The sequence below is a fragment of the Prionailurus viverrinus genome, chromosome A1, assembly GCF_022837055.1.
Source record: "Prionailurus viverrinus isolate Anna chromosome A1, UM_Priviv_1.0, whole genome shotgun sequence".
Taxonomy (NCBI): domain Eukaryota; kingdom Metazoa; phylum Chordata; class Mammalia; order Carnivora; family Felidae; genus Prionailurus; species Prionailurus viverrinus.
Genome location: NC_062561.1, coordinates 18,020,671 through 18,042,454, shown reverse-complemented (window position 1 = coordinate 18,042,454; position 21,784 = coordinate 18,020,671). Strand labels below are relative to the sequence as shown.

General features: G+C 37.0%; 1 protein-coding gene across 4 annotated transcripts in view; it reads right to left on the bottom strand.

Annotated features, from left to right (window-relative positions):
* Window positions 1–21,277, bottom strand: part of COG6 (component of oligomeric golgi complex 6) — a 131,226-nt gene extending 109,949 nt beyond the window's left edge. For 2 of the 4 annotated variants that reach the window (XM_047850809.1, XM_047850798.1), the window contains exons 1-7: window positions 21,044–21,277; window positions 18,077–18,220; window positions 12,843–12,914; window positions 8,098–8,156; window positions 2,347–2,458; window positions 569–651; window positions 128–198 (exon numbers count right to left, since the gene is read on the bottom strand). In XM_047850809.1, coding sequence (XP_047706765.1) covers window positions 128–198; window positions 569–651; window positions 2,347–2,458; window positions 8,098–8,156; window positions 12,843–12,914; window positions 18,077–18,220; window positions 21,044–21,196 — 694 coding nt within the window. In that variant the 5' untranslated portion in view covers window positions 21,197–21,277. The remainder of the gene's footprint in view (window positions 1–127; window positions 199–568; window positions 652–2,346; window positions 2,459–8,097; window positions 8,157–12,842; window positions 12,915–18,076; window positions 18,221–21,043) is intronic. The other 2 variants (XM_047850816.1, XM_047850814.1) reach the window with 1 other exon arrangement.
* Window positions 21,278–21,784: the final 507 nt, after the last annotated feature.

The window sequence follows — 21,784 nt, the reverse complement described above, 5'->3', positions numbered from 1 at the left end:
CCACGTTTTTCTTTTTAAAAATACTTTCTGATTACTAAGACCCAAATATGATCTCAAAGGTCAGATGAAATAACTAAATTGAAAACTAGTATTTATAAATCTAGACCACATGAAAGAAATCACTTACTTTGAGCCCATCGATAAAGTCTTTCATAAGCTGTTTCTTGAAGCAAGGCCATCTGTTCCATAATTTCTAAACTAAGAAAATTAAAGATTTATTTTAATTTAAAGTTTTAAACAATAGTTACATCTAAAAACTTAATTATTTTGCTTAATTACAGCACATTTTGGTTAAAGCATATAACTTTTTATCATTTTATGGAAGGATTTTTTGATAACTTTTTTATAATTAAATAAATGTTGTCAAATTTTAATAGCATCACTTAGGTATCCAAGTACTGTTTTCTTCTAAATGTATCAGGGTATAACTCCCTCCTTATCCAAAGATACATAGAAATTAAATTCCTATTTCATAATATGTCATATAATTTCAGAAAGAACCTAGAATGTCTTTAAAATTTGCGAGATGTAAGAGGAAATGCAATTATGAAGTGAAAAGTTCACTCACCCTGCTGTTTGTTGGTTTGTACGTAAGAGAACTTTAACATCATTATGAATCTGTTTTACTCTTCCCAGTGCCTTGAAAAAATCCTTTAAAATTAAAAACGCAACTTTAAAATGTCCAGGTTTTCTGGTGAAATTACATTACTCTAAATTGAAATGTCACTACAAGGGAAAAACAAATTCTTTCACTTACTCTGATGAAGTGCTCCTATACTGACCACAATTTTCTCTAAATTTTTATCGGAAGTGCAACAGATACTTACATTTAAAACCTATGTCAATTCAATGTCGACTACGTGCCAAATAGTATGTTAGTTGCCAGGAACACAAAATTTATAAAGACAACAACTGCTGTCCCTCAAGAAATGCATAGTCTAGTAATAGAGAAGGCACCCCTGAAGATTACTACATAAAGGAAAACATGCTACATATGACATACCTTATGACTTAATAAGTAAGCATAGCTTTGTTATCACTGAAGATGATGTTTTACATTAGCTTTTATATACCTGTTCTTGCCCCCTAATCCAAGAGCAGAATGTAAAGCTGGATACGTAAAAGCTGCTCATAGATAATAGAGAAGCTGACTGATGCTGAACTCCAAGATTTTTTTGCCTTTTAGAAAGAGGCATTGAAGCCTTCGTTTCCATACAGTCATGGTGTTCCAATCATGAAAATAATGAATGAGTTATTTTTCTTTGATGAATGAAATTTAAAAAAAAATCTCCTCCAATACTGTTGATAATTTCTGCTAAGTGGAGAAAAGGTCAGATGCCAAATATTTCATATGTGCAAAGTTCCACAATCTACAAGGGCAATAAACACCAATAAGGAAAGTACAAACCCATTCTCGACCTACTTAACTCCTTACTCCTAGATGACTGGGTCCACTCTAGCCTGGCAGTAAGAAGTGGTGACACCTCTGGAGAGCAGCCCAGTACATCGCACCCACCCTTTGAGAACTCTTCCTGCCCTCAGACCCTAGAGGGATGACAAGTGTCTTAGGTGTATAGCTCCTCCCAGTTAGGAAACTGAAAGATTCCTTTCTGGAGACAGTGAATGTCTTCAGGAAAAAACAAAGAAACAAAAGTCTACCCAGTTAATTGGCACTTTGAGAGGTTTTAGAGTTGTGTGTCAGTTTAGAAAGAAGGGCATCGATTCAGAAGCTAATTTGGTGAAAAGATAAGGAATTTCAAATTCCAGGAAAGACAAAAAGTTATAATGGAAGAAACGTGTAATCACTTCAATGCTACTGTAATGAAAAGAGAAAATGTCATAAAACTGTACTGTGAGGTAGGAAGGAAAGAGAACATGTATGTGTGCAGGAGAAGGCAGGGTTAAGAGGCTAAAATCTCATATTTCATGACTGGAAACCAACAGAAAATAGGAAACATAGATAATCAAACTTTTTTTTTTTTTTTTTTTTTAATCTACGGATCCAGGATACAGAATTTAGAAAAGAAGCAATTAATAAGGTTGAAAATGGTTGACAATGGACAATGGTTGACAGGAAGGAGTGAAAAGGTGGTGAAGATTTTTTTAAAAAATTGACACTCTTCGATTTCTCAAATAAAAAATTATACATATTGCTTTGAAAAAAATACACACACACACACACACAAAACCAAATTAAGGTAATTTAAAACATGTATCTTAGTTTCTAAACTTAAAAAAATATTTTAAATAAAACTTTTGTGATGGGAAAATAAAGCCTTAAAACGAGTGACTTATCTATAAATCATTACCCGCTATGCTTTAAATGACTGTAAGAGAGCAACATACCTCGGTTATAGGTCCTTCTCTGGTACCTCGGAGGAGACCCATCTCATCAGAAGTCAGCTGGAACTTGGATAAGAAGGCATCTGCGACTTGTGCTCGTATTTCTAGTCTTTGACTATAATAATAATAAAAAACAACCAAGCAATAAAAAAAAAAATCAAGCATGCTATGAATTTGCGTAGCTTTCAAACAAGCTACATCTCTGACATAATAACTTCTTAAAACCCATGTGAAAGAGTCTCAGTATCTTTGAAAGCCTCATTTCTGCCTCAAACATTAGATGCTCACCCGGCGGGTAAGTGACAAAATTACCTGATATTGTTCTACCTCAGATACCTACACACAGTAAAACGAGTTAACCAGCATGCAAAAGAAGAAATAAGTTTACAAATGGTCCCCGCGTAACAAATTCTCAGCCACTTACATGTACTTGAATTGTTCATCTGGTAGTAACAACGTTGTCTTACAGGAGAGAAATATGCCCGTTTTCAACTAATTTCTTTTCAATCACTAAAAAATCCTAAGCCTCTGAAGTTTTCACATGAAGTGCACAGCAACCAAAAGTCAGGTTTTTTATTTTTTAACTTTCGATTAGAAACAGAAGAACTCATTTACCAATTCCTCATAAATCCACAGAGCACTCCACTTTTGCCTTCACACTTTTTCTGCATACTATGGTAACACAAGAGTCTTCAGTTACATGATGTGAATGCAACCTATATAGACCAGGTTGACAATTAAGGAAAGGCACAGTCTTATTTGGAATGTGACCTGAAGGCCCGGGCTGCATCCCCGTCTAAAGGCCAAGTCCTGAGCAGAAATTCACCATTCCTGGCTTTTCCATCTTAGATTTAAAGACATACACATAAAATTGGGTTTCACCAGCAGTATTCACAAGGCAGTAATATTCCACAACTTAATAATACTCAAATGAGAGTGGACAAAATAAACATCAACATTCTATGTGCAGACAGTACAATGCATCTGCCATATTTGTTTTGTTGGTACGCCTGGGGTTCTAAAGCCAAAGTCAAATGCTCTGAAATAATACAGCAAGTTAGAAAGGAAAAGTCCTCTAGGTGGCAGTAACATTCTGATGATCTCAAATGATAAGGTAAATAGTGTAACTAAATCTACACAGATGAATGGCATACGCCCTTAATCATCTTATGGATATCAAAAAGTTACTTTATCGGGTTTTGTTTTATAGTGTTAAAGCTCCAATCGTTACCACACAGGATTTAAAATAATTATAAGAATTCATAAAATTCCTTGAGATTATTTAGATTAATCATTTTTACTGAAACCTTTCCAGAGCTTCTTTCAGATCTATCTCTAGAGTCAATTTACTGGGCACAAAGGAAACAAATTTCTTTAGTTTATAATTTACTTTTGCTTTAACTAAATCTAGTATTACCTATCTTGATCATACTTCTTAATCATTAAATTTCATTCCAGATAGTAGTTTTGACTAGTACGTATGTACACACACACACACACACACACACACACACACACACATAAAAGCCATGAAATAAAAAGACTTTAAGCCAGAGGCTCTATCTCTACAAAAGATTTGGTCCAAAAATATGTTTAATGGTCATATTGCTAAAACAAGGGTTTGGTATCTCAAGATGACAACTTTTAAAGTAATGATGAAATACACTGTAATATATTTTTAAAATCATATTACTCTTTGCTTTCACCCTATATATTCTTCCCAGGTAAAACTGCACAACCTTTCTGATAGAAAGTTACTCTCATATAGTCCAATCACTTGGTTTGGGAGTATCTGTGCAATCTAAGAACACTAACAGGGACCTACAATATATAAAAGCCCTAAGCCAGGGTCTGGCGTGACAAAAGATACATATCAGACCTTGCCTTCATATTACATCACAACTGAAATATGGTATGTCCTGGAGAGTTTTTAATATCTAAATAAAATCATATGAAATAAATGTTAATACAAAACATATAAATGGCTAGTATAAATTACAGCCTCTTTGGGATGTGTTCATGTAATCACTGTAATCACTTGGAGATGTATTATATGTTATATAATACGCAAATAAACACAGCAAATACATACTGTGAAATAATGTGCAGCAGGTAAAAAATATGAGATGGATCTGGACCTATTAACACAAAATGATCTATAAAGCATTTCTCAGGTACAAAAAGCAAGCCACAAAAAATATGTTGAGCAACAACATCGAGTTTTCAAAATATATATATACACATCCATAAATGAATTTTCAGGACATGTATTCATAAATTACTTAAATATTTAAAATAAACAGACTAATTAATTCTAGTAATGATTCCTTCAAGCATTCTCAGAACATGATTTATGAATCTTATGGTGCCTTCTTTTTCTTTTCCTGAAAATCTGCCTCTGCCATATTTTAACTCTACCTTCTAGATTCACTTTCACCAAATAATTTCAAAATAATAAGAAAAAGATTTTAAAAATGGGCAAAAGATACAAAAGAAAAAAAGGATTAAGAAATATAAATGGCAAGACAAAATGAAAAAAAAAAGCTGACTCACCCACCAACAACATTCAATAAAATATAAATTAGGAGTATGATGCTACTGTTCATCTATGAAATTGCCAAAGTTTTTCATGACAATACCTACTATTGGCAAAGGTTTAATAAAAGAGACATTCTCATTTATTGCCGACAAATATGTAAATTGGTATAACCCTTTTGGAGAGCAATTTAGGCAATATACATTATTTCCTTAGTACATTCTAAGGAAATAATCTGAACTGCACATAATGATTTAAAAACACATGCCAAACCATTATTTTTAGTATTGGAAACAATACTAATATTCAGTGATATAAGAATGTTTAACATACGTGTTGGTTCATTCACAAGATGAAATATAATTTCACCATTAAAAAGCATGGTTTTTCTAAGTAAAAGACATAGAAAAATGAACATAAATTTGTTTTCAAGTTTATATATTTATTTTTGAGAGAGAGAGGACAGAGAGAACGCACACACACAAGCAGGGGCAGACAGAGGGGGAGAGAGAGAATCCTAAGCAGGCTCCAAGCTGTCAGTGCAGAGCCCAGGGAGCTTGAACTCACAAACAGTGAGATCATGACCTGAGCTGAAACCAAGAGTTGGACGCTTAACCAACTGAGCCACCCAGGCACCCCAAAAGTGAACATAAAATATAAGTGAACAAAGTAAAACAGAACTACTACACACGTATGATCACACTGGGAGGAAATATGCCAAAACGTTAACAGTGGTTATGCCTGTGTAGTAGGCATACTACTGCAGTTGTAGCTGATTTTAGTTTTTTTTTTTCCTCTGAATTTTATACATACAAATGAGAATAAGAAAGAAGAAAAGAGGTCTCTAAGCTTTCCTGCCCGAACAAATATGTTTCTGTAATATATTTTTATATGTATGTTTATCCAAAATAAAGTCTTGTATTTTTGTTACAAACTGCAAAACCTGAATTAAAGTGGTTTATAACAAATAGCACAATTAAAATACAATTAAAACTATTAAAAGATAAAATAGTAATAGTAAGGAAGGATGAGAAAGTAAATAACATAGCTGAGGAAAACTATAACCTAAGCTTCCCAGCCACCAAAGCCAATGTAGACACAAGATGTGCTGATAGCTTTGTCTAATAAAAGCTCTGGAAGAGGAGAGAAGGATAGTGTCCCTTGACGGATTACCAGGCAATGTGTTCAGCTCCTGTGTAAATCACCTAATAAGCTATTCCCTTTTTTCAGATGTGAAAACTGAGGCTGAAGTTAAGAAGTAACTTGCTCAAAATTAAAAATCTAATGAACTCTTACCCAAAATTTAGATTAGAATTCAGGTTTTTGTCTTCAAAGCCTACATACTTTCTACTTTAACATACTATACCTCAAAAAGAAACATAAACGTTCACCAGAGATTGTTTCTCTGATTCTAGAAAGAAATTTGGCTGGTGGGCCTTCACAAGAGATAAAAAAATATATGGGGCGCCTGGGTGGCTCAGCTGGTTAAGCATCCAACTTCGGCTCAGGTCATAATCTCAAGGTTCCAGGGTTTGAGCCCTGGGCCCCGCTCCACGCTATGCAATACTTGCTTGGGAATCTCTTTCTCCTTCTCTCTACCCCTCCCCCACTCGTGCTCCCTGACCTCTCTCTCAAAATCAATAAATAAACCTAAAAACTTAAAATATATATATATATATAAAGTAGTGACTTCAATAGCATTAAAAAATATGGAAGTAGGGGCACCTGGGTGGCTCAGTCAGTTAAGCGTCAGACTCTCGATTTTGGCTCAGGTCATCTCACCGTTCATGAGATCAAGCCCCATGTCAGGCTTCATGCTGACAGTGCAGAACCTGCTTGGGATTCTCTCTCTCCCTCTCTCTATCTCTCTCAAAATAAATAAATAAACTTTAAAAAAATATGGAAGTATATTTATGTGGATATCACTTCCTGATTATCAATGAAACCCATCTTCTATCAATTAAATATTACAAAGAAATATTAACCGCAGTTCCGTGAAGACAATTCTACATCAAACTTTACCTATTAGAGCGTCAGCTATCACAATGACTGAACTTCTAATGTAGTTGGAAAAATATTCATATCATTTATACATCTGTCTTAATAAGAATGGCATGTTATCCAAATAAGCCCACAGAATTTCTATTTTTAAAGCTAATTGCTTATTTGACAAAGTTTCTTGCTAAAAAGATAAGGTAATACTTAAAAATGGAAAAACAACTCTCGGCCAGCTTCCAGGAATCTGTTATAATTTCTGCTGTGTACTTTTCCTACAATACTTTCCACAAATGTTCACTTGGCACATCATATCCCTAGCTCTTGGGATACTGGAATGTCAGAAATTTTCACTTCCAAAAGCATACCCAGCCAAAACACTTTCATCGGCTTATTAAAATAATAAACATGAACAACGTTGCTTAGTTTTGAGAATATACAGATAGAAACACAATGTTCTAATGTTGCCTCCTATAAACATTAATCAGGGTCCCAAATATGTTACAAGCTCCAATACAATGCTCAGTTTTCAGTTTTTATTTTATGTTCCTTTCTTGGCGTCAGATTAGCTGTATTCCAAATTCATTTATTCAGAAATTATTTATTGAATCTACAATGCATTAGGCACTGGAGATACAAAGAGAGTTAAACTGTCAATGTTCTCAAGGAGCTCACAGTTTAGTAAGAAGAGAGACAGTCAAACCAACAACTGATTACAAAAGACTGTAATACACAATAAAATACATGAATCCATATTCTACTCACTTTCATTCACCCATTTATTCAGTCAACAAATATTAGCATACCTATTTGTAAACTACCACAAGAAGAACTTATGCAGTTAACTCTTAATTATATTAGAGAGGACAGACCATAGCTAAAAATAAGAGACAATGAATGTGAAAAAATAAAAATAAGACTACCAAAAATCTAAAATCATCTACATTTTAAAAAGCAATCTTTTTTTTAAATCCGTAGCAAACAATAAACAACACATTGTCATCTCCAAAGAGTGAATAATCCTTCAACCCCAATCAAGTTTGATACTCCTAAAATATTGTTTTGTTTATTTTCCTCGTGGATAATAGCTTAGAACCTTACATGCTGTATGAATTTTGAATCATATTTTTTATTATTTTAACTTTGATTTGGAGTTATCTATAATTTTCTTTCCACTTAATCTCCAAATTAATGAAGAAGAAACTATACAAAGAAAAACTTACCTTTCAGCTTGAAGCTTAGTGGTTTTTACTATCAAATCTTGAGTCTGTTCTTTTGCCGCCTAAAATTATAAACATATCCAACATGAGCACATTTAGATTTTTTTATATTTCAGAAAACTAATAGTACCACTTACTAAAGCTCAAACTTAGCAGCATGTGAGATCACACTCCAGAGCTCGAAAGTTTTAAAAAGGCCAAATAACTGAACTAGATGTTGCCAGGCTCATATACTACCTTTACTAAGAGAAGCTCAGAGTTCTCAACAGACACAACACCAAGGCTTACAAGAAAGAAAATGGTGTGAGGACGCTAAGGCATTTAACAATTCATGATGTTTTTAGTGAAACAGAACGACTGGAAAAGCAGGGTCGGAATAAAAATCATGACTTCCGTTATGAACATGTGACTTGAGATACCATGAGACCTCTAACTAGAGTTGTAAGTTAAGTCACTGAAACGCTGGTGTGGAACTGAACAGAAATGCCCAAGATGGAGATAAACATTTGAGAGGTGGAATACATGAACTACCCCTCATATAGGGTTTTGGGGAAGATCAGAGATAGCCCTATCTAAAGGACACAGGGCTGTTACCGACAAATTTTGTATTAAGCAACCCTTCCTTCCCCAAGCCAGAGTCGAAAGGATCAGGAATGAAAACTTGATGAAAAGCTATTCTATCCTAAGATTAGGCAATTATTTTACAGTAGACTGAAACCAAAGAAAATGTAGCTAATCAGATTCTCAAAGTCCTAAACATAAAGGTGTTTAGCAAAGAGAGGAGAAACAAGTGGGTGTATGCAGCTGGAGACATGGGGTCCATGCCCTTGAGGGACATGGAGTGGGCTAGAATTATGTATAAATAAAGCCACTAGTAAGTGGAAATTACAGTTGACCTTGAACACCACATGTTTGAACTGTGTGTGTCCACTTACACAAGGAATTTTTAAAAATAATACACTATAGGGGCGCCTGGGTGGCTCAGCCAGTTAAGCGTCCAACTCCGGCTCAGGTCATGATCTCACGGTTTGTGGTTCGAGCCCCGTGTCGGGCTCTGTACTGACAGCTCGGAGCCTGGAGCCTGGTTCTGATTCTGTGTCTCCCTCTCTCTCTCTGCCCCTCCCCTGCTTATGCTGTCTCTCTCTGTCTCTCAAAAATAAGTAAAGGAAAAAAAATTGTTTTTAAATAATAAAAAATAAATGTAAAAAAATTTTTTTTAATAATACATTACAGTTCTGTAAATCTATTTTCTCTTCCTTATGATTTTATTAATAGCATTTTCTTCTCTAGATTACTTTATTGTAAGAATACAGTATATAATATATATATATATAACATACAAAATGTGTTTTGACTGTGTATGTTAACAGCTTCTGGTCAACAGTAGGCTATTAATGGTTAAGTTTTGGGGAGTCAAAAATTAGGCGTGGATTTCTGTGTGCACGGGGGTCAACTCCCCTAACCTCCTCATTGTTCAAAGGTCGACTGTATAAAGCAGACAAACACATATTATAGAAGGTCAGTATCTTAAAGATAGGATACCAGAGCAAACATGGGAAGATACGGGGTCATTTCCATGCTGGAACACGATCATAAAGAGCAAGCTTCTGCTGCTAAGTTTCTAGAGCTGCATTAGATCTACACAGGAAACCCCAGCCCCCTGCAAGTTCTGGGTTCTTAGAGGCCTAAGCCTTCTACAATCTTTCAGACTGGCAGCAACGTTTCTGCCTTATGGCTTCATACAGGTATCCCATCAACAAGAGCCCCAGCCCCACCTCCATCTGAGTCCGTGCTCCTTGCAACCAAATTGCATGCCTAGCAAACAGTAGGCATTTGTTAAGAAAATAGATTTGAACCTAGATAATTCAGCACATCAATAACTTTTGAGGAATGGAGTCGAACACCATGACTTCCATGGTACTATTCTAAAATTATTACTCTTTAAATCTACTAATTCCTTCCAATTCTTCCTCATCTTTCCTAATCCCATTTTACTTTCAGGATCCACTGCCACCTTACTCCTGCTTAATACAACTTTCAAGAATATTTAAAATATTTTAAAAATTCTAAAATATATTTACATTTTAATATTTGTGAAAAAGGAATGCCACACAAAATCAATATCAAAAAGTGCTTCCTAGCTTCTTTTTTTAGCTGCAGTCATTATTAAGTTGAAGGTATATCTTACAAAAAACACCACCTGTTAATCACTGACGTAAGATACTTGATTACAATGTGATGCAGTAAGAATTATGCATATTTCTTGACTCTTCATTTATAAATTGTGGTAACAATCCCAAACTAATGTTTAATAATACCAGTGAAGATCATTATCGTAAAACAATTTCCAATTTATCTTAAATGTTGAGGATGATTATTTCTCATTAAATAATAAACATATGCCTCTAAATGTAATTTATCCAAGCAAATCCACAAAGGGAAAAGCCACAGCATATAAAAAATTACTGGTTATATTTTTTCAGTATCTTGTAATGATAATTTCTAAAATGTCCCCAATCCAAAATACTTTTTTTTTTTTTAATTTTTTTTTCAATGTTTATTTATTTTTGGGAGAGAGACAGAGCATGAACGGGCAAGGGGCAGAGAGAGAGGGAGACACAGAATCGGAAGCAGGCTCCAGGCTCTGAGCCATCAGCCCAGAGCCCGACGCGGGGCTCGAACTCACGGACCGCGAGATCGTGACCTGGCTGAAGTCGGACGCTTAACCGACTGCGCCACCCAGGCGCCCCCAAAATACTTTTTAAAATATGAGCTAATTTAATTAGTCCTGTGTGTAACATCCTAAAATGAAAAAGTAATACTTTCCTCTATGGATAAACTGAAAACCTTATTCTAGAGTTGACAGTCTGAGCAGGTACCATTAAGATTCCAAAAACATATGCAAATGAATCAGTGCCAATGGCTGAAAACTTCCAAAGTCACCGATCTAATCCCTGCTAATACAAGAATCAAAATCGAATGTAAACAACAAGTAGTACAAAATATTTTTAAACATGCAATTTAAAAAGTGACGAAAATGTTGCACCATGATTAGGGTAGCTGTTTCAGGGGTATCTAATTGTCAAACACATCGATTTGTACACATCAGATGAATGCAGTTTATTACTGCACATAAATTCTTCCTCAGTAAAACTGATATAAAAAAGGAAAGAAAGGAAGAAGGGCCCATGCCATTATAGGGGGAAAAAACAGGGTCGGTGGATGTAAAGAAAATATCGAGGACAAAATGAAGAGGATACTCTGTGATTTAAAATACTTCTTAAAATACTTCTAATCTGTTTTGAAAACAGCACGAAGGATGAAAATACTTTGATCTTTTCCATCTACAAATAGGTATCATAAAAAGAATAAAAATATAATTGAGGATAAGAATGAGGCAATGAGATACAACCACTAAAAAGAGGAACTTGAGTAATCCTGTATAACACAAAATATAAAATTAGTATTACAAAACAAATCCAAGAGTCAGCCAGGTCTCTTGGTATAGAAAACCTTATAGAGTGTAATTTGAGAAAAGGCATTAAATCAAGAAAGCTAGAAGATGAGAAAAGGAAATAAAGGGAAAGTGACAGAAACAGAATCGTCAAACAACAAAAGTAATACTGAGCGACAGAAGTAATACTGCAAAAAATGTGAAATGACAATAATTAGCAAAGATTTTATGACTACTTAAGGGCTATATAATAAAGATCTAAAGATTGAATAGATATGCCAATAATATTTGATATATTAGTAAGAGTACTGAAATTTAGATAAGGCTAGGAAAGCTAAAATTTTAGAGAAACAGGAAACTGGCTAGTTCTAGAGACAGATTATGTAAGTAGCTTATGATTAATTTGGGGAATATGCATAGATTAATGATTCTGCCTAGAATCAGTGTTGCTCTCAACAGTTCTAGGAGAATCTTAAAGGTATAAGTTTGAAATATAAATGTGAAGGTGGTAAATACAATCATGACTGACTCTCATGGGGAAACCCTAGTCTATTCAGTATTCCAAAATTACATAAATGAGGGTAATGCAACCAAACTAGACGTTTCAAACTTTTTTTTTTTCTTTTTTTTGAGACAGAGACAGAGCATGAGCAGGGGAGGGGCAGAGAGAGAGGGAGTCACAGAATCCAAAGCAGGCTCCAGGCTCTGAGCTGTCAGCTCAGAGCCCGATGCGGGGCTCAAACTCACGGACTGTGAGATCATGACCTGAGCTGAAGTCAGACGCCCAACCAACTGAGCCAACCAGGCACCCCTGAAACTGCTTTAATAAACAGACACAGAACCAGAGATATTTTCCTGAGGTTTTGTGTGTGTGTGTGTGTGTGTGTGTGTGTGTGTGTGTGTGTGTGTTTGGGGGGGTGGGGGGTGCTGAACATAAATCATAATTAAGCTGGGTCTTTGCTGAGCATAGCTTTAGTGTCGACTTACTCCTAAGACTTTCTACCAATGAACTCATTTCTGCTGGACTTACGGGATATTATAGGATTGAAAGGTTCATCAGTTAGCTCTACGCTGGCTAGATCAAAATATAAAGGCTTCAGGAGTTAACTGAACAGTAAACTATCATGCAAAGAAACCCATTTATAGTTAAAAAAAATAAGCATAATATTTACATTCAAACTTCCTATTGGGCATGATATATTAGATATCCATATATTTGACAGACTTAGCTAACAATTTCTGAAAGCTTACTTTGAACCAGGAACTACACTAAAATCTAGCCATTATACAGTACCTGTAGGCGACTTGTCATGTCTTGACAACAACTGCTCATTGCTTGAACATCTTCATTTATGCTTTCAAGTTCCTGAAAAGAAAAAAAGTAACAACAAGCACTACATATATTATTAAAGGAATTCTCTTCGCCGAATCCTTATTTTCATCTCACGAATTTTTTTTTGGGCAGAGCATGAAAAAAGATCCCATATTTAAGATTGGAAATAATTAAAATAATAACATCTAATGTTAGAAAAGATATAAAGAAATTAGTATAAGCTTTTTAAAAGATGTCACAATAGGAAACAGCAAATAAAATACGACTACCTCGTCATTCAGAATTTTAAAATTAAGATTTATCCTAAGGAATTAATCAGGTAAGTGTGCAACAATATATGTAAGATGATCAACGGAATTGCCTAAAACAAATGGAAAATGTGAAACATTTTCAAACACACAATGGAAATCTGCGCATTTATTAACAATAATTGTGTGTGTGTGTGTGTGTGTGTGTGTGTATTTTCGTTGGCATGGAGGGATGTCTATATAAGGTAAAAAAAATAAAAATACTATGAAACAACACATATAATATCCCCCATTTTTTAAGAAAAGTACATATATGTATATAGAAAAACACAGGAAAACCAGGCAGTAAAATAATGACCAAGGTTATTTCTGGGTGATAGGGTCATAAGCAATTGTTCTATTTCTGACCTTATCTAACTTTTCTATAATGGATTGTTTGTAGCTTTTAAGTAACAAAAACAAGCAAATATGAAAACCCAATAAACTAAAAATAGTGCCTCCTCTCTCTCGTCATCACATATTGGATCATGCCACAAACCTGGTAATTTTCTCAGTAACATTCTTTCCCTCTGTACTTCCATCTCTAGCCCCCTCCAGATACATGTGAATTTAACTGGCCACTAAGTCCTGTCATTTATATCCTTAATATACATGTATTCTCTGTTTCTTTTTTATTACTCTAAGAGCTACTACTTTGGTTCAGGTCTATTGGTACCACTTGGGTGAACTGATCATTTTTTTTTCAACAGGTCTCCCAGGCTCTAAACTTTTTACCAAACCATTCTCTAGTCTTTATTGAGTCAATGAAAAATATGATTTGAAAAAATGGTATCACAAAACCACATTTATCTTCATACTGCACTCCTATCTTCTTTTTCACAATTGGGTGTCACTTAACAGGAAGAGATATACAAGGAAGTTTCAGTGGCAGACCACAGACAATCCCTTTCGGCACCATGCCCAGACCTTCAAATAGAAACATGACAGTTTTTATGAAGGGACAGGCCAGTCAGAGGGCAAGTAATAAGAAAGCAGCCAGGTGAGGCTGTAAACAAAGTGTGAGGATGAACCAGTTAGAAAATCACTTATCAGAATATGAGCATAAATCTAAGTTCTAGAAGTAAGATTTTTCTCCCTTCTCTCCATAAAGTGCTTTGAATGAAATAGAACTATCAGAGTACCCAATGTTTTTAAATGTTCCTACATTTCACTATAAATAGGATATAAATCAAATTATTAAATGAAGTCCTAAGCTACTTTGAGGTGAATAAGTAATAAAAAAATCAAATAAAAAACAAAAATTAAATAAAAATTAAAAAATAAAAAAAGCATGATTTCAAAATATCAATTAATATCAGCAACAGCAGAGACCTAAGTAAACTCATCTCACCATTCCCTTAAATCTCACTGTGTAATCTCATACGAACAACACTGCCATGATCAGCCAGCTAGGTCAAGAACAACTACACCTAATATTTACTTTAGCCACCATAATGTACCAAACGGATCTGATTTGTCAAATAATATAAATCACATCTCTGAATATGTGACCTAAATGCAGAGTTTTGATTACTGTAATTCAATGACCTTTACATTACTTATAAAGTATTTGAACTTACAGTCAACTTTTTCTCCCCCAGTTAAATAAAGTTACAGGCTGGGAAATATAATTGGTGTATCATAAGCTTTTAAAAAACTTTTTATTATGGAAAATTGTCAAAAATATCTCAAAGTTGAGAGAATATGAATGTCAATGTCATACCACCTACCTTCAACAATTACCAACCCATAACCATTCGTTTCATCTATCTCTCTACACACTTTCTCTTTTTCCTTTTCTTTTTTTAAGTTTATTTATTTTGAGAGAGAGAGAGACACAGAGTGTGTGAGTATGCACAAGAGGGGGAAGGGAGAGGGAGAGAGAGAGAGAGAGAGGGAAAGAGAGAATCCCAAGCAGGCTCCACAGCCTTAGCACGGAGCCTGACACAGAACCCACAGACTGTGAGATCAAGACCTGAGCTGAAATCAACAGTCAGGTGCTTAACCGACTGAGCCACCCAGGCGCCCCCTCTCTACCCACTTTCTATCTTTCTTCCATCCCTTTCTCCCTCCCCGACAAACAGAATTATTCTGAATGCATAATGTCATATCATTTCATTCATAAATATATCAATATCTACTTCCAAGATTTAAAAAAATTTTTTTTAATGTTTATTTATTTTTGAGAGAAGACAGAGACAGAGTGCAAGGCACGGAGGGGCAGAGAGAGAAAGGGAAATAGAGAATCTAAAGCAGGCTCCAGGCTCTGAGCGGTCAGCATAGAGCCTGATGTGGAGGTGAACCCACGAACCCTGAGATCATGACCTGAGCCGCAGTCAAATGCTTAACCAACTGAGCCACCCCAGCGCCCCTCTAAAAAGACTTTTTTAAAAAATGCCATTTTGGGAGGTGTAGGTGGCTTAATCGGATGAACGTCCAGCGCTTGATTTTGGCTCAGGTAATGATCTCATGGTTCATGAGTTTGAACCCTGCATTGGCTCTGTGCTGGCAGGTGCAGAGCCTGCTTGGGATTCTCTCAGTCTTCCTCTCTCTGCCCTTCTCCCACTCACACTCTTTCTGTCAAAATAAACAAACTTTTTAAAACATGCCACTTTCACATCCAAATATTTAACAATAATCTCTTAATATCAAATGTCCTGTCAGCATTCCAGTCTCTGCAACCGTCTCAATTTTAAATAATTATTTCAAGTCAGGAAGTAACAAAGACTCACAAATTGCTACTGGCTGCTACTTCTCATTTCTTTTTTTTAATCTACAGAGTCTCACTCCTCCCTATTTCTCTTTGTCTTACAATTTATTTGTTGAAGAAATTCATCTGTATAGTTCCCAACACTCTGCATTTTCTGACTGCATATTTGTGGTGTTAACGTGTTCCTCTGATCTCAGTATCTTCTATAAACGGGCAGTTAGGTCTAGAAGCTTGATCGTATTCTGGTTCATTTTTCTGGCAAGAATTTTTCATAGATGGTGTTGTATACTTCTACTAGAAGTGGTAGATATGGATGTTTCTCTCTTTGTGAGGTTAGCCGCCAATGATGACCAATGGCTAGATGGACGGTGCTCAACTGGGGCAACTGGGTCCCCCACCGTGGCACTTGGCAGTGTCTGGAGAAGTCTTTGGGTGGAACAACTAAGGAAAAAGTGGTACAACTGGCAGTGAGTGGTTACAGCCCAGGGATGCTGTTCAATACCCTAAATAGTGCGACCCCAACTGTGTGACCCAAAAGGTAAACAGTGCCAAGTTGAGAAACCTTGAACTAGACCCATAAATTCAACAACGGTGGCAAAATATTCTATCAATCCCTCTTCATTTCTTCAACAGAATAGAGTTATAAAGAGCAGCTTCCTCCCAACGACTCTATGTAGTTGGAACAAAAGACAGGATAAATGTTGGACCCTTTCCTTTTATTTACTAGGTTTCAAAATAAGTTGGTTCCCTTATATCCAGCAGATATAACCAATGAGGGCTCTTTTTGGGTTTTAGTATCAGTATGAATCCTTGGGTTTAAACATGTTTGATAGGTTTCAGCCCACTCAGTTATTCTTATTGATGCTCTAACTGTCCTACCTCTGGCCAGTGGAAGCCTCATCAACTTAGCTCCAAAGTTCTTCTGCCGCTTTCCCCATAGTCTTAGCTTCCCTGCTTTCTGATATGTGCAACATTGTCTCTTTCAGTGGGAAATGGTGTTTAGAGAACACAATCTGGATGTGCTCATGAGTACTCTTTCTATTTTTGCTTAATGTTTATTTACTTTGAGAGAGACAACAAGTGAACAGGGGAGGGGCAGAGAAAGAGGGTGAGAGAGAGAATCCCAAGCAGGCTCCACACTGTCAGCATGGAGCCCAATGCGGGGCTCGAACTCACAAACCATGAGATCATGACCTGAGCTGAAATTGAGTGTCAAAAGCTCAACCGACTGAGCCACCCAAGCATCCCTACTCTATTTTTATGAACACTTAACCAAACATTCCTTTCAACCTTCCAGATTTTAGCCTCAGTGAAATCTTTCTGAACTGTTAAATATAATCTGTTTATTAATTAGTCATTAACATTATATATAACACACCTCACACAGAATAATTACGTGATACTAACAAAATTAACAAAGTATCGCATAATAAATATAATAACATAATAAGTAAAATCCATTTTTACCCCATGGTGAGTAGACTGCTCACTCAAATACGATAAATTATTTATGCACTGAAGTAACTGATCTGAATTAATCTGAAAATTTCATAATTTATGATGCACTAAAATAACTCACTCCTAATTAATCTCCAATGGAGAAGTGGTTATCCAAGGAGGTTTATTCAGTAAGGAAAAATTTCACTGGAAAGTCATTTTAAGAAATGTTTCTTCTTCTTGTTGCTAAAAAAGCAAAAATTTCGGGGCACTTGGGTGGCTCAGTCAGTTAAGCATCCGACTTTGGATCAGGTCATGAATTCAGGGGTCGTGAGTTCGAGCCCCACATCAGGCTCTGTGCTGACAGCTCAGAGCCTGGAGCCTGCTTCGGATCCTGTGTCTCCCTCTCTCTTTGCCCCTCTCCTACTCACATTCATTCTGTCTGTCTGTCTCTCTGTCTCTCTGTCTCTCTCTCTCAAAATGTTTCTTAAATAAACATTTAAAAAAATTTAAAAACATTTCTAAGAGAATATCCTAGAACAAATGTTACAACTTCTTAAGAAGCAGCATTAGTGGAGGTCACAGATTCAGAAATCACACTCACTGAAGGACCTAGATGCTGTGAGAGTAAGTAGTTAAATCTTCTATTTGAACACGGTACATGAATAGTAAACGTATCAACCCAATTCATAAAAATATTTAGCACAGTCAGGCATACAGTTAAGTTCTCAATAAATGTAAAACAAAAAGAATTTACATACTTCCTTCACCTCCTTGAAAATGTTGACAAACTCTTCATTGATGGCTAAACTTCTGCGTTCAATATCTCCACGTAAATTCCTTCGAGTCCGCAAACTGTTTTCAACGAAAAAGGTTGAAAGTGCCTTGAGAGCTTCCAACATCTCCTACACAAGTGATAACAGAAGACAATTACTGGGACTGATTTTCAAATGTTTTCCTAATCTCAAGCCAAATTTTAATGAAATCATTTTCAAATTATGTTTGCATTAAACAATCAAAAAAATACTGGATGGCCTTCACAGTACTGAATAGTAAACTTACTTCCAGAACACAGTAAGGATCTACTTACTTGTGTATTGTAGCATATATAAGAGATTATTCACAGCAGGATAGTTTGGAATTGTCAAGACTGGAAATACCCTCAATGCCCATCTAAAGAGGATTGGTTACAGAAATTATGATACATCCATTTTAGGAAAGATGAAAATTCTTTATGTACTTAATATAAACTTCAAGATACGGTAAGTGAGACAACAAGGTATAGAAACAGTTATAATACCAACTGTTCCAAAAGAGAAAGGACTATGGTGCATGCATATTTGCCAGTGAATAGATAAACTACCTCTGGAAGGATATAGTATGTAAGAAGTAAGCACCACATGTAGCCTCCAGGCAGAGAACTGAGTAACTGGCAGCAGAGAGGAAGGCCTCTTTGAGATGACTTCGGAACAGAGGCCTGAGTGACAGGAAAGGCATCCATGGGAACCAAGCCAGTCCACTAGAGGTTTTAGGCAAAGGAGTAATATAACGTGCTTTATATGTTCAAAAGTTTATTCCAACTTTGTGAGGAGAGCAGATGGGGGCGGGGGGGGGGTGGCAAGAAAGGAAGCAGGCAAGAAGAAGAAACTAAAATAATCCCAACAAGATTTGACAGTGACTTAGAACAAGACAGTAGCATTGCAGATGAAGGGGAGATGATCCGAAACAATTTTTTTTTTCAAGGCAGCGCCTATAGGATTTGTTAATGGACTGAATATATGATGTGAAAACAATGACAGGAATCAAAACTATTTATACACTTTTTGTTTCTGTGGGTACCTGATGTTCTTTACTAACAGTGGAAAGTAGAACCAGTTTGGAGAAAAACTAAGGGTCTGGCTGTGTTAAGTTTTTACGATGTCGATCAGGTATCTAATTGGAGCTGTCATATGAACAACCGACTGTTACAAATCTGGAGTTCAGCAGAGATGTCAAGAACAGGGTTCTAAATTTGAGAATCACCACCCTTTTTGCTATTTAAAACCATGAAAGAAAGAGACCTCTCTTACAGAGACAGTCTGCATAGAGGACAGAAGGGAGAAAGAAGACCAAGCCCAGGATATCCAATAGTACCCTAACTCCAGATACAAATTCCTGCAGCTGAACTAGCATATATCCTAACAGGTTTCTGTGTTTCTGTTAACATGGTATTGTGCGATATTGGCTGGATTGACAAAAACAGTAAAGCTATTTAAATTCAGTTCTATATTTGAAAGACCATTACAAAGATTTACTGTACAAAAAAGAAAAAGATGAAGAAAAACCATAGACACTAAGGAGGGCACCTGTTGGGATGAGCACTGGGTGTTGTATGGAAACCAATTTGACAATAAATTTCATATAGAAAGAAAGAAAGAAAGAAAGAAAGAAAGAAAGAAAAGGAAAACCATAGAATGAAGCCACTTCTTTTGACTACAACCTTGAAATTTCCTAGGCCTGGCTCAGAAGTGGTTAGTAAATCATGAATGGACAAGACCACACACACAGGTGCAAATTACAGTTTCCTCAGTTATTTGAGTGTATGATTTAACCTAGTTATACTTTTTCCATACCTTATTTTTCTCCTGGGTAAAAAGAGAGATAATGTTATCTACATCATAGTAGCTGTATTAAATGAGATCATACATGCCAGTATCAGACACATTAAACACTTAATAAACTGTATGATAACATGAACATTTAATAAGAAACAGTAAGGGCCAGGCACTGTGCTGAGAACTCCAGACAGACTCTCTTGGTGAATCTTCACAACAACCCTGAGAAAGTTACCAGCAGAAGTCCCAATTTAGAAATGATGAGAAACAAGCTTAGAGAAATTAAAGGACTTATTCAAATCATAGTGCTTCGGTTTGATGGTTGTATCCAATAAGCGGTGGCCCCAGAGCCCGTCTTTCTTAACTATATTATGTTATTTTTTACACACATTCTTATTGACAGCTTATTTTCAGTTACCTACAAATTTATCTATAAAGGTCTCTCTCACTGCTACATATACTTTTTCTTTATGTCTACTGGCATGACCAATTTACCTAAAGATTCAAAGATACAGAAGAGATCATCACCTAGGACAGGGGCTGAACGGAGGAGTTTCAGGTGCTACTCGGGAGAGGATGTGGACAGTTTATCTTGCAAAGAAAAACAGCATGAGCCCAGATATCACAGACAGTGCTTAGCTAACAACAAAAACTGATACAAATTATTTCGTTTGAGCTCTGAGCAAGCATTAGTTCTCTCGCGCTGCAAATCACTCCAGTCGTTCTCACTCGTCCAGTGGAAACGCTCAATTATGCCTATACGAGTTCCCCAGTCCCTCCTACCCGCTTTGCGTTGTCTTGTCTTGTCTTGTAAGTTACTCCGACACGGGCTTCTAAGTCTGCCCGGGGCTCTGCTCTCTCCCTGCTCAGACCCCGGAACACCTCCGGGGTACGGAGATTCCACGGTTGGCTACCCTGATCCAGAGTCTTCCAGGACAGGTTTTTCAAATAAGGGGTGACACCCAAGACACCTTTTCGCTTTTCCAGGGGCCCTCGGCCTCCCTCTTCCTACCCGCCCCACGCCCGATCCGGAGGGATGGAGGCACGAGGCAGTGGGTGTCGACAAACGCCTCCCCCGGCCAGGGTCAACTCCGCGGACGACTGTGGACACCGGGCCCTGACAGCTCCGGTTACCTTGTCGTTGTCCAGCCGCGTCTCCAGGATCTTATGCAGCTTCCGCGACAGCGGGTTGTTGGTCTGCGCCGGGCCCCCGCCTGCCCCATTGCTGAGGCCGTTGGCAGCCGCGGACGCGGGTACTGCTACCACTTCCCCACCGCTCTCGGCCATAGTGTCGCAGACCCCGCCCCCAGCTCCGAGGGGACCCCCCTAGGCTTCCGGCAGGGACCCGCGCCGGCCGCGCGAGTACTGCGCGTGTGCGTGGACAGCGCGCATGCGCCCCGGGTCCCGGAAGGCTCCGCCAGCCCTGCTCAGCTGAGCCACGCTGCTGGAGAGGCGGGGTTAGAGCGAGGGGTAGGTGGGCAGATCCTTAGGGTCCCCTTAGGTAAGGTGAGACTGAGGGGAGGTTTCGCATACGGTCTGGAAATCGAATCCGGTTTAAAGTTTGGGGATTACGGTTAAAAGGATTTCAGAATCCCGAATCAATGAAAATCTAAGCTAAGTTTGAGTAACATACACTTGACACCCGTGCCTGGCGTATAAATTCTACAGTAATTAAATTCATTTTACCTGATTTTTTTTTTGTAAAGTATTTATTAAAGGTGTATTACATGCTAGGTACTCGAGTAGGCATTAGGGGATGTCTGAGACAGAGGAGTTAAATGTTAAGATTGTGATGAGTGCTCTGAAGGTATTGAAGTGCAAAGTTGAAAGAGAATAGTGAAGGGAGGGTCCTACTTCACCCAGGAAGGTCTGGTA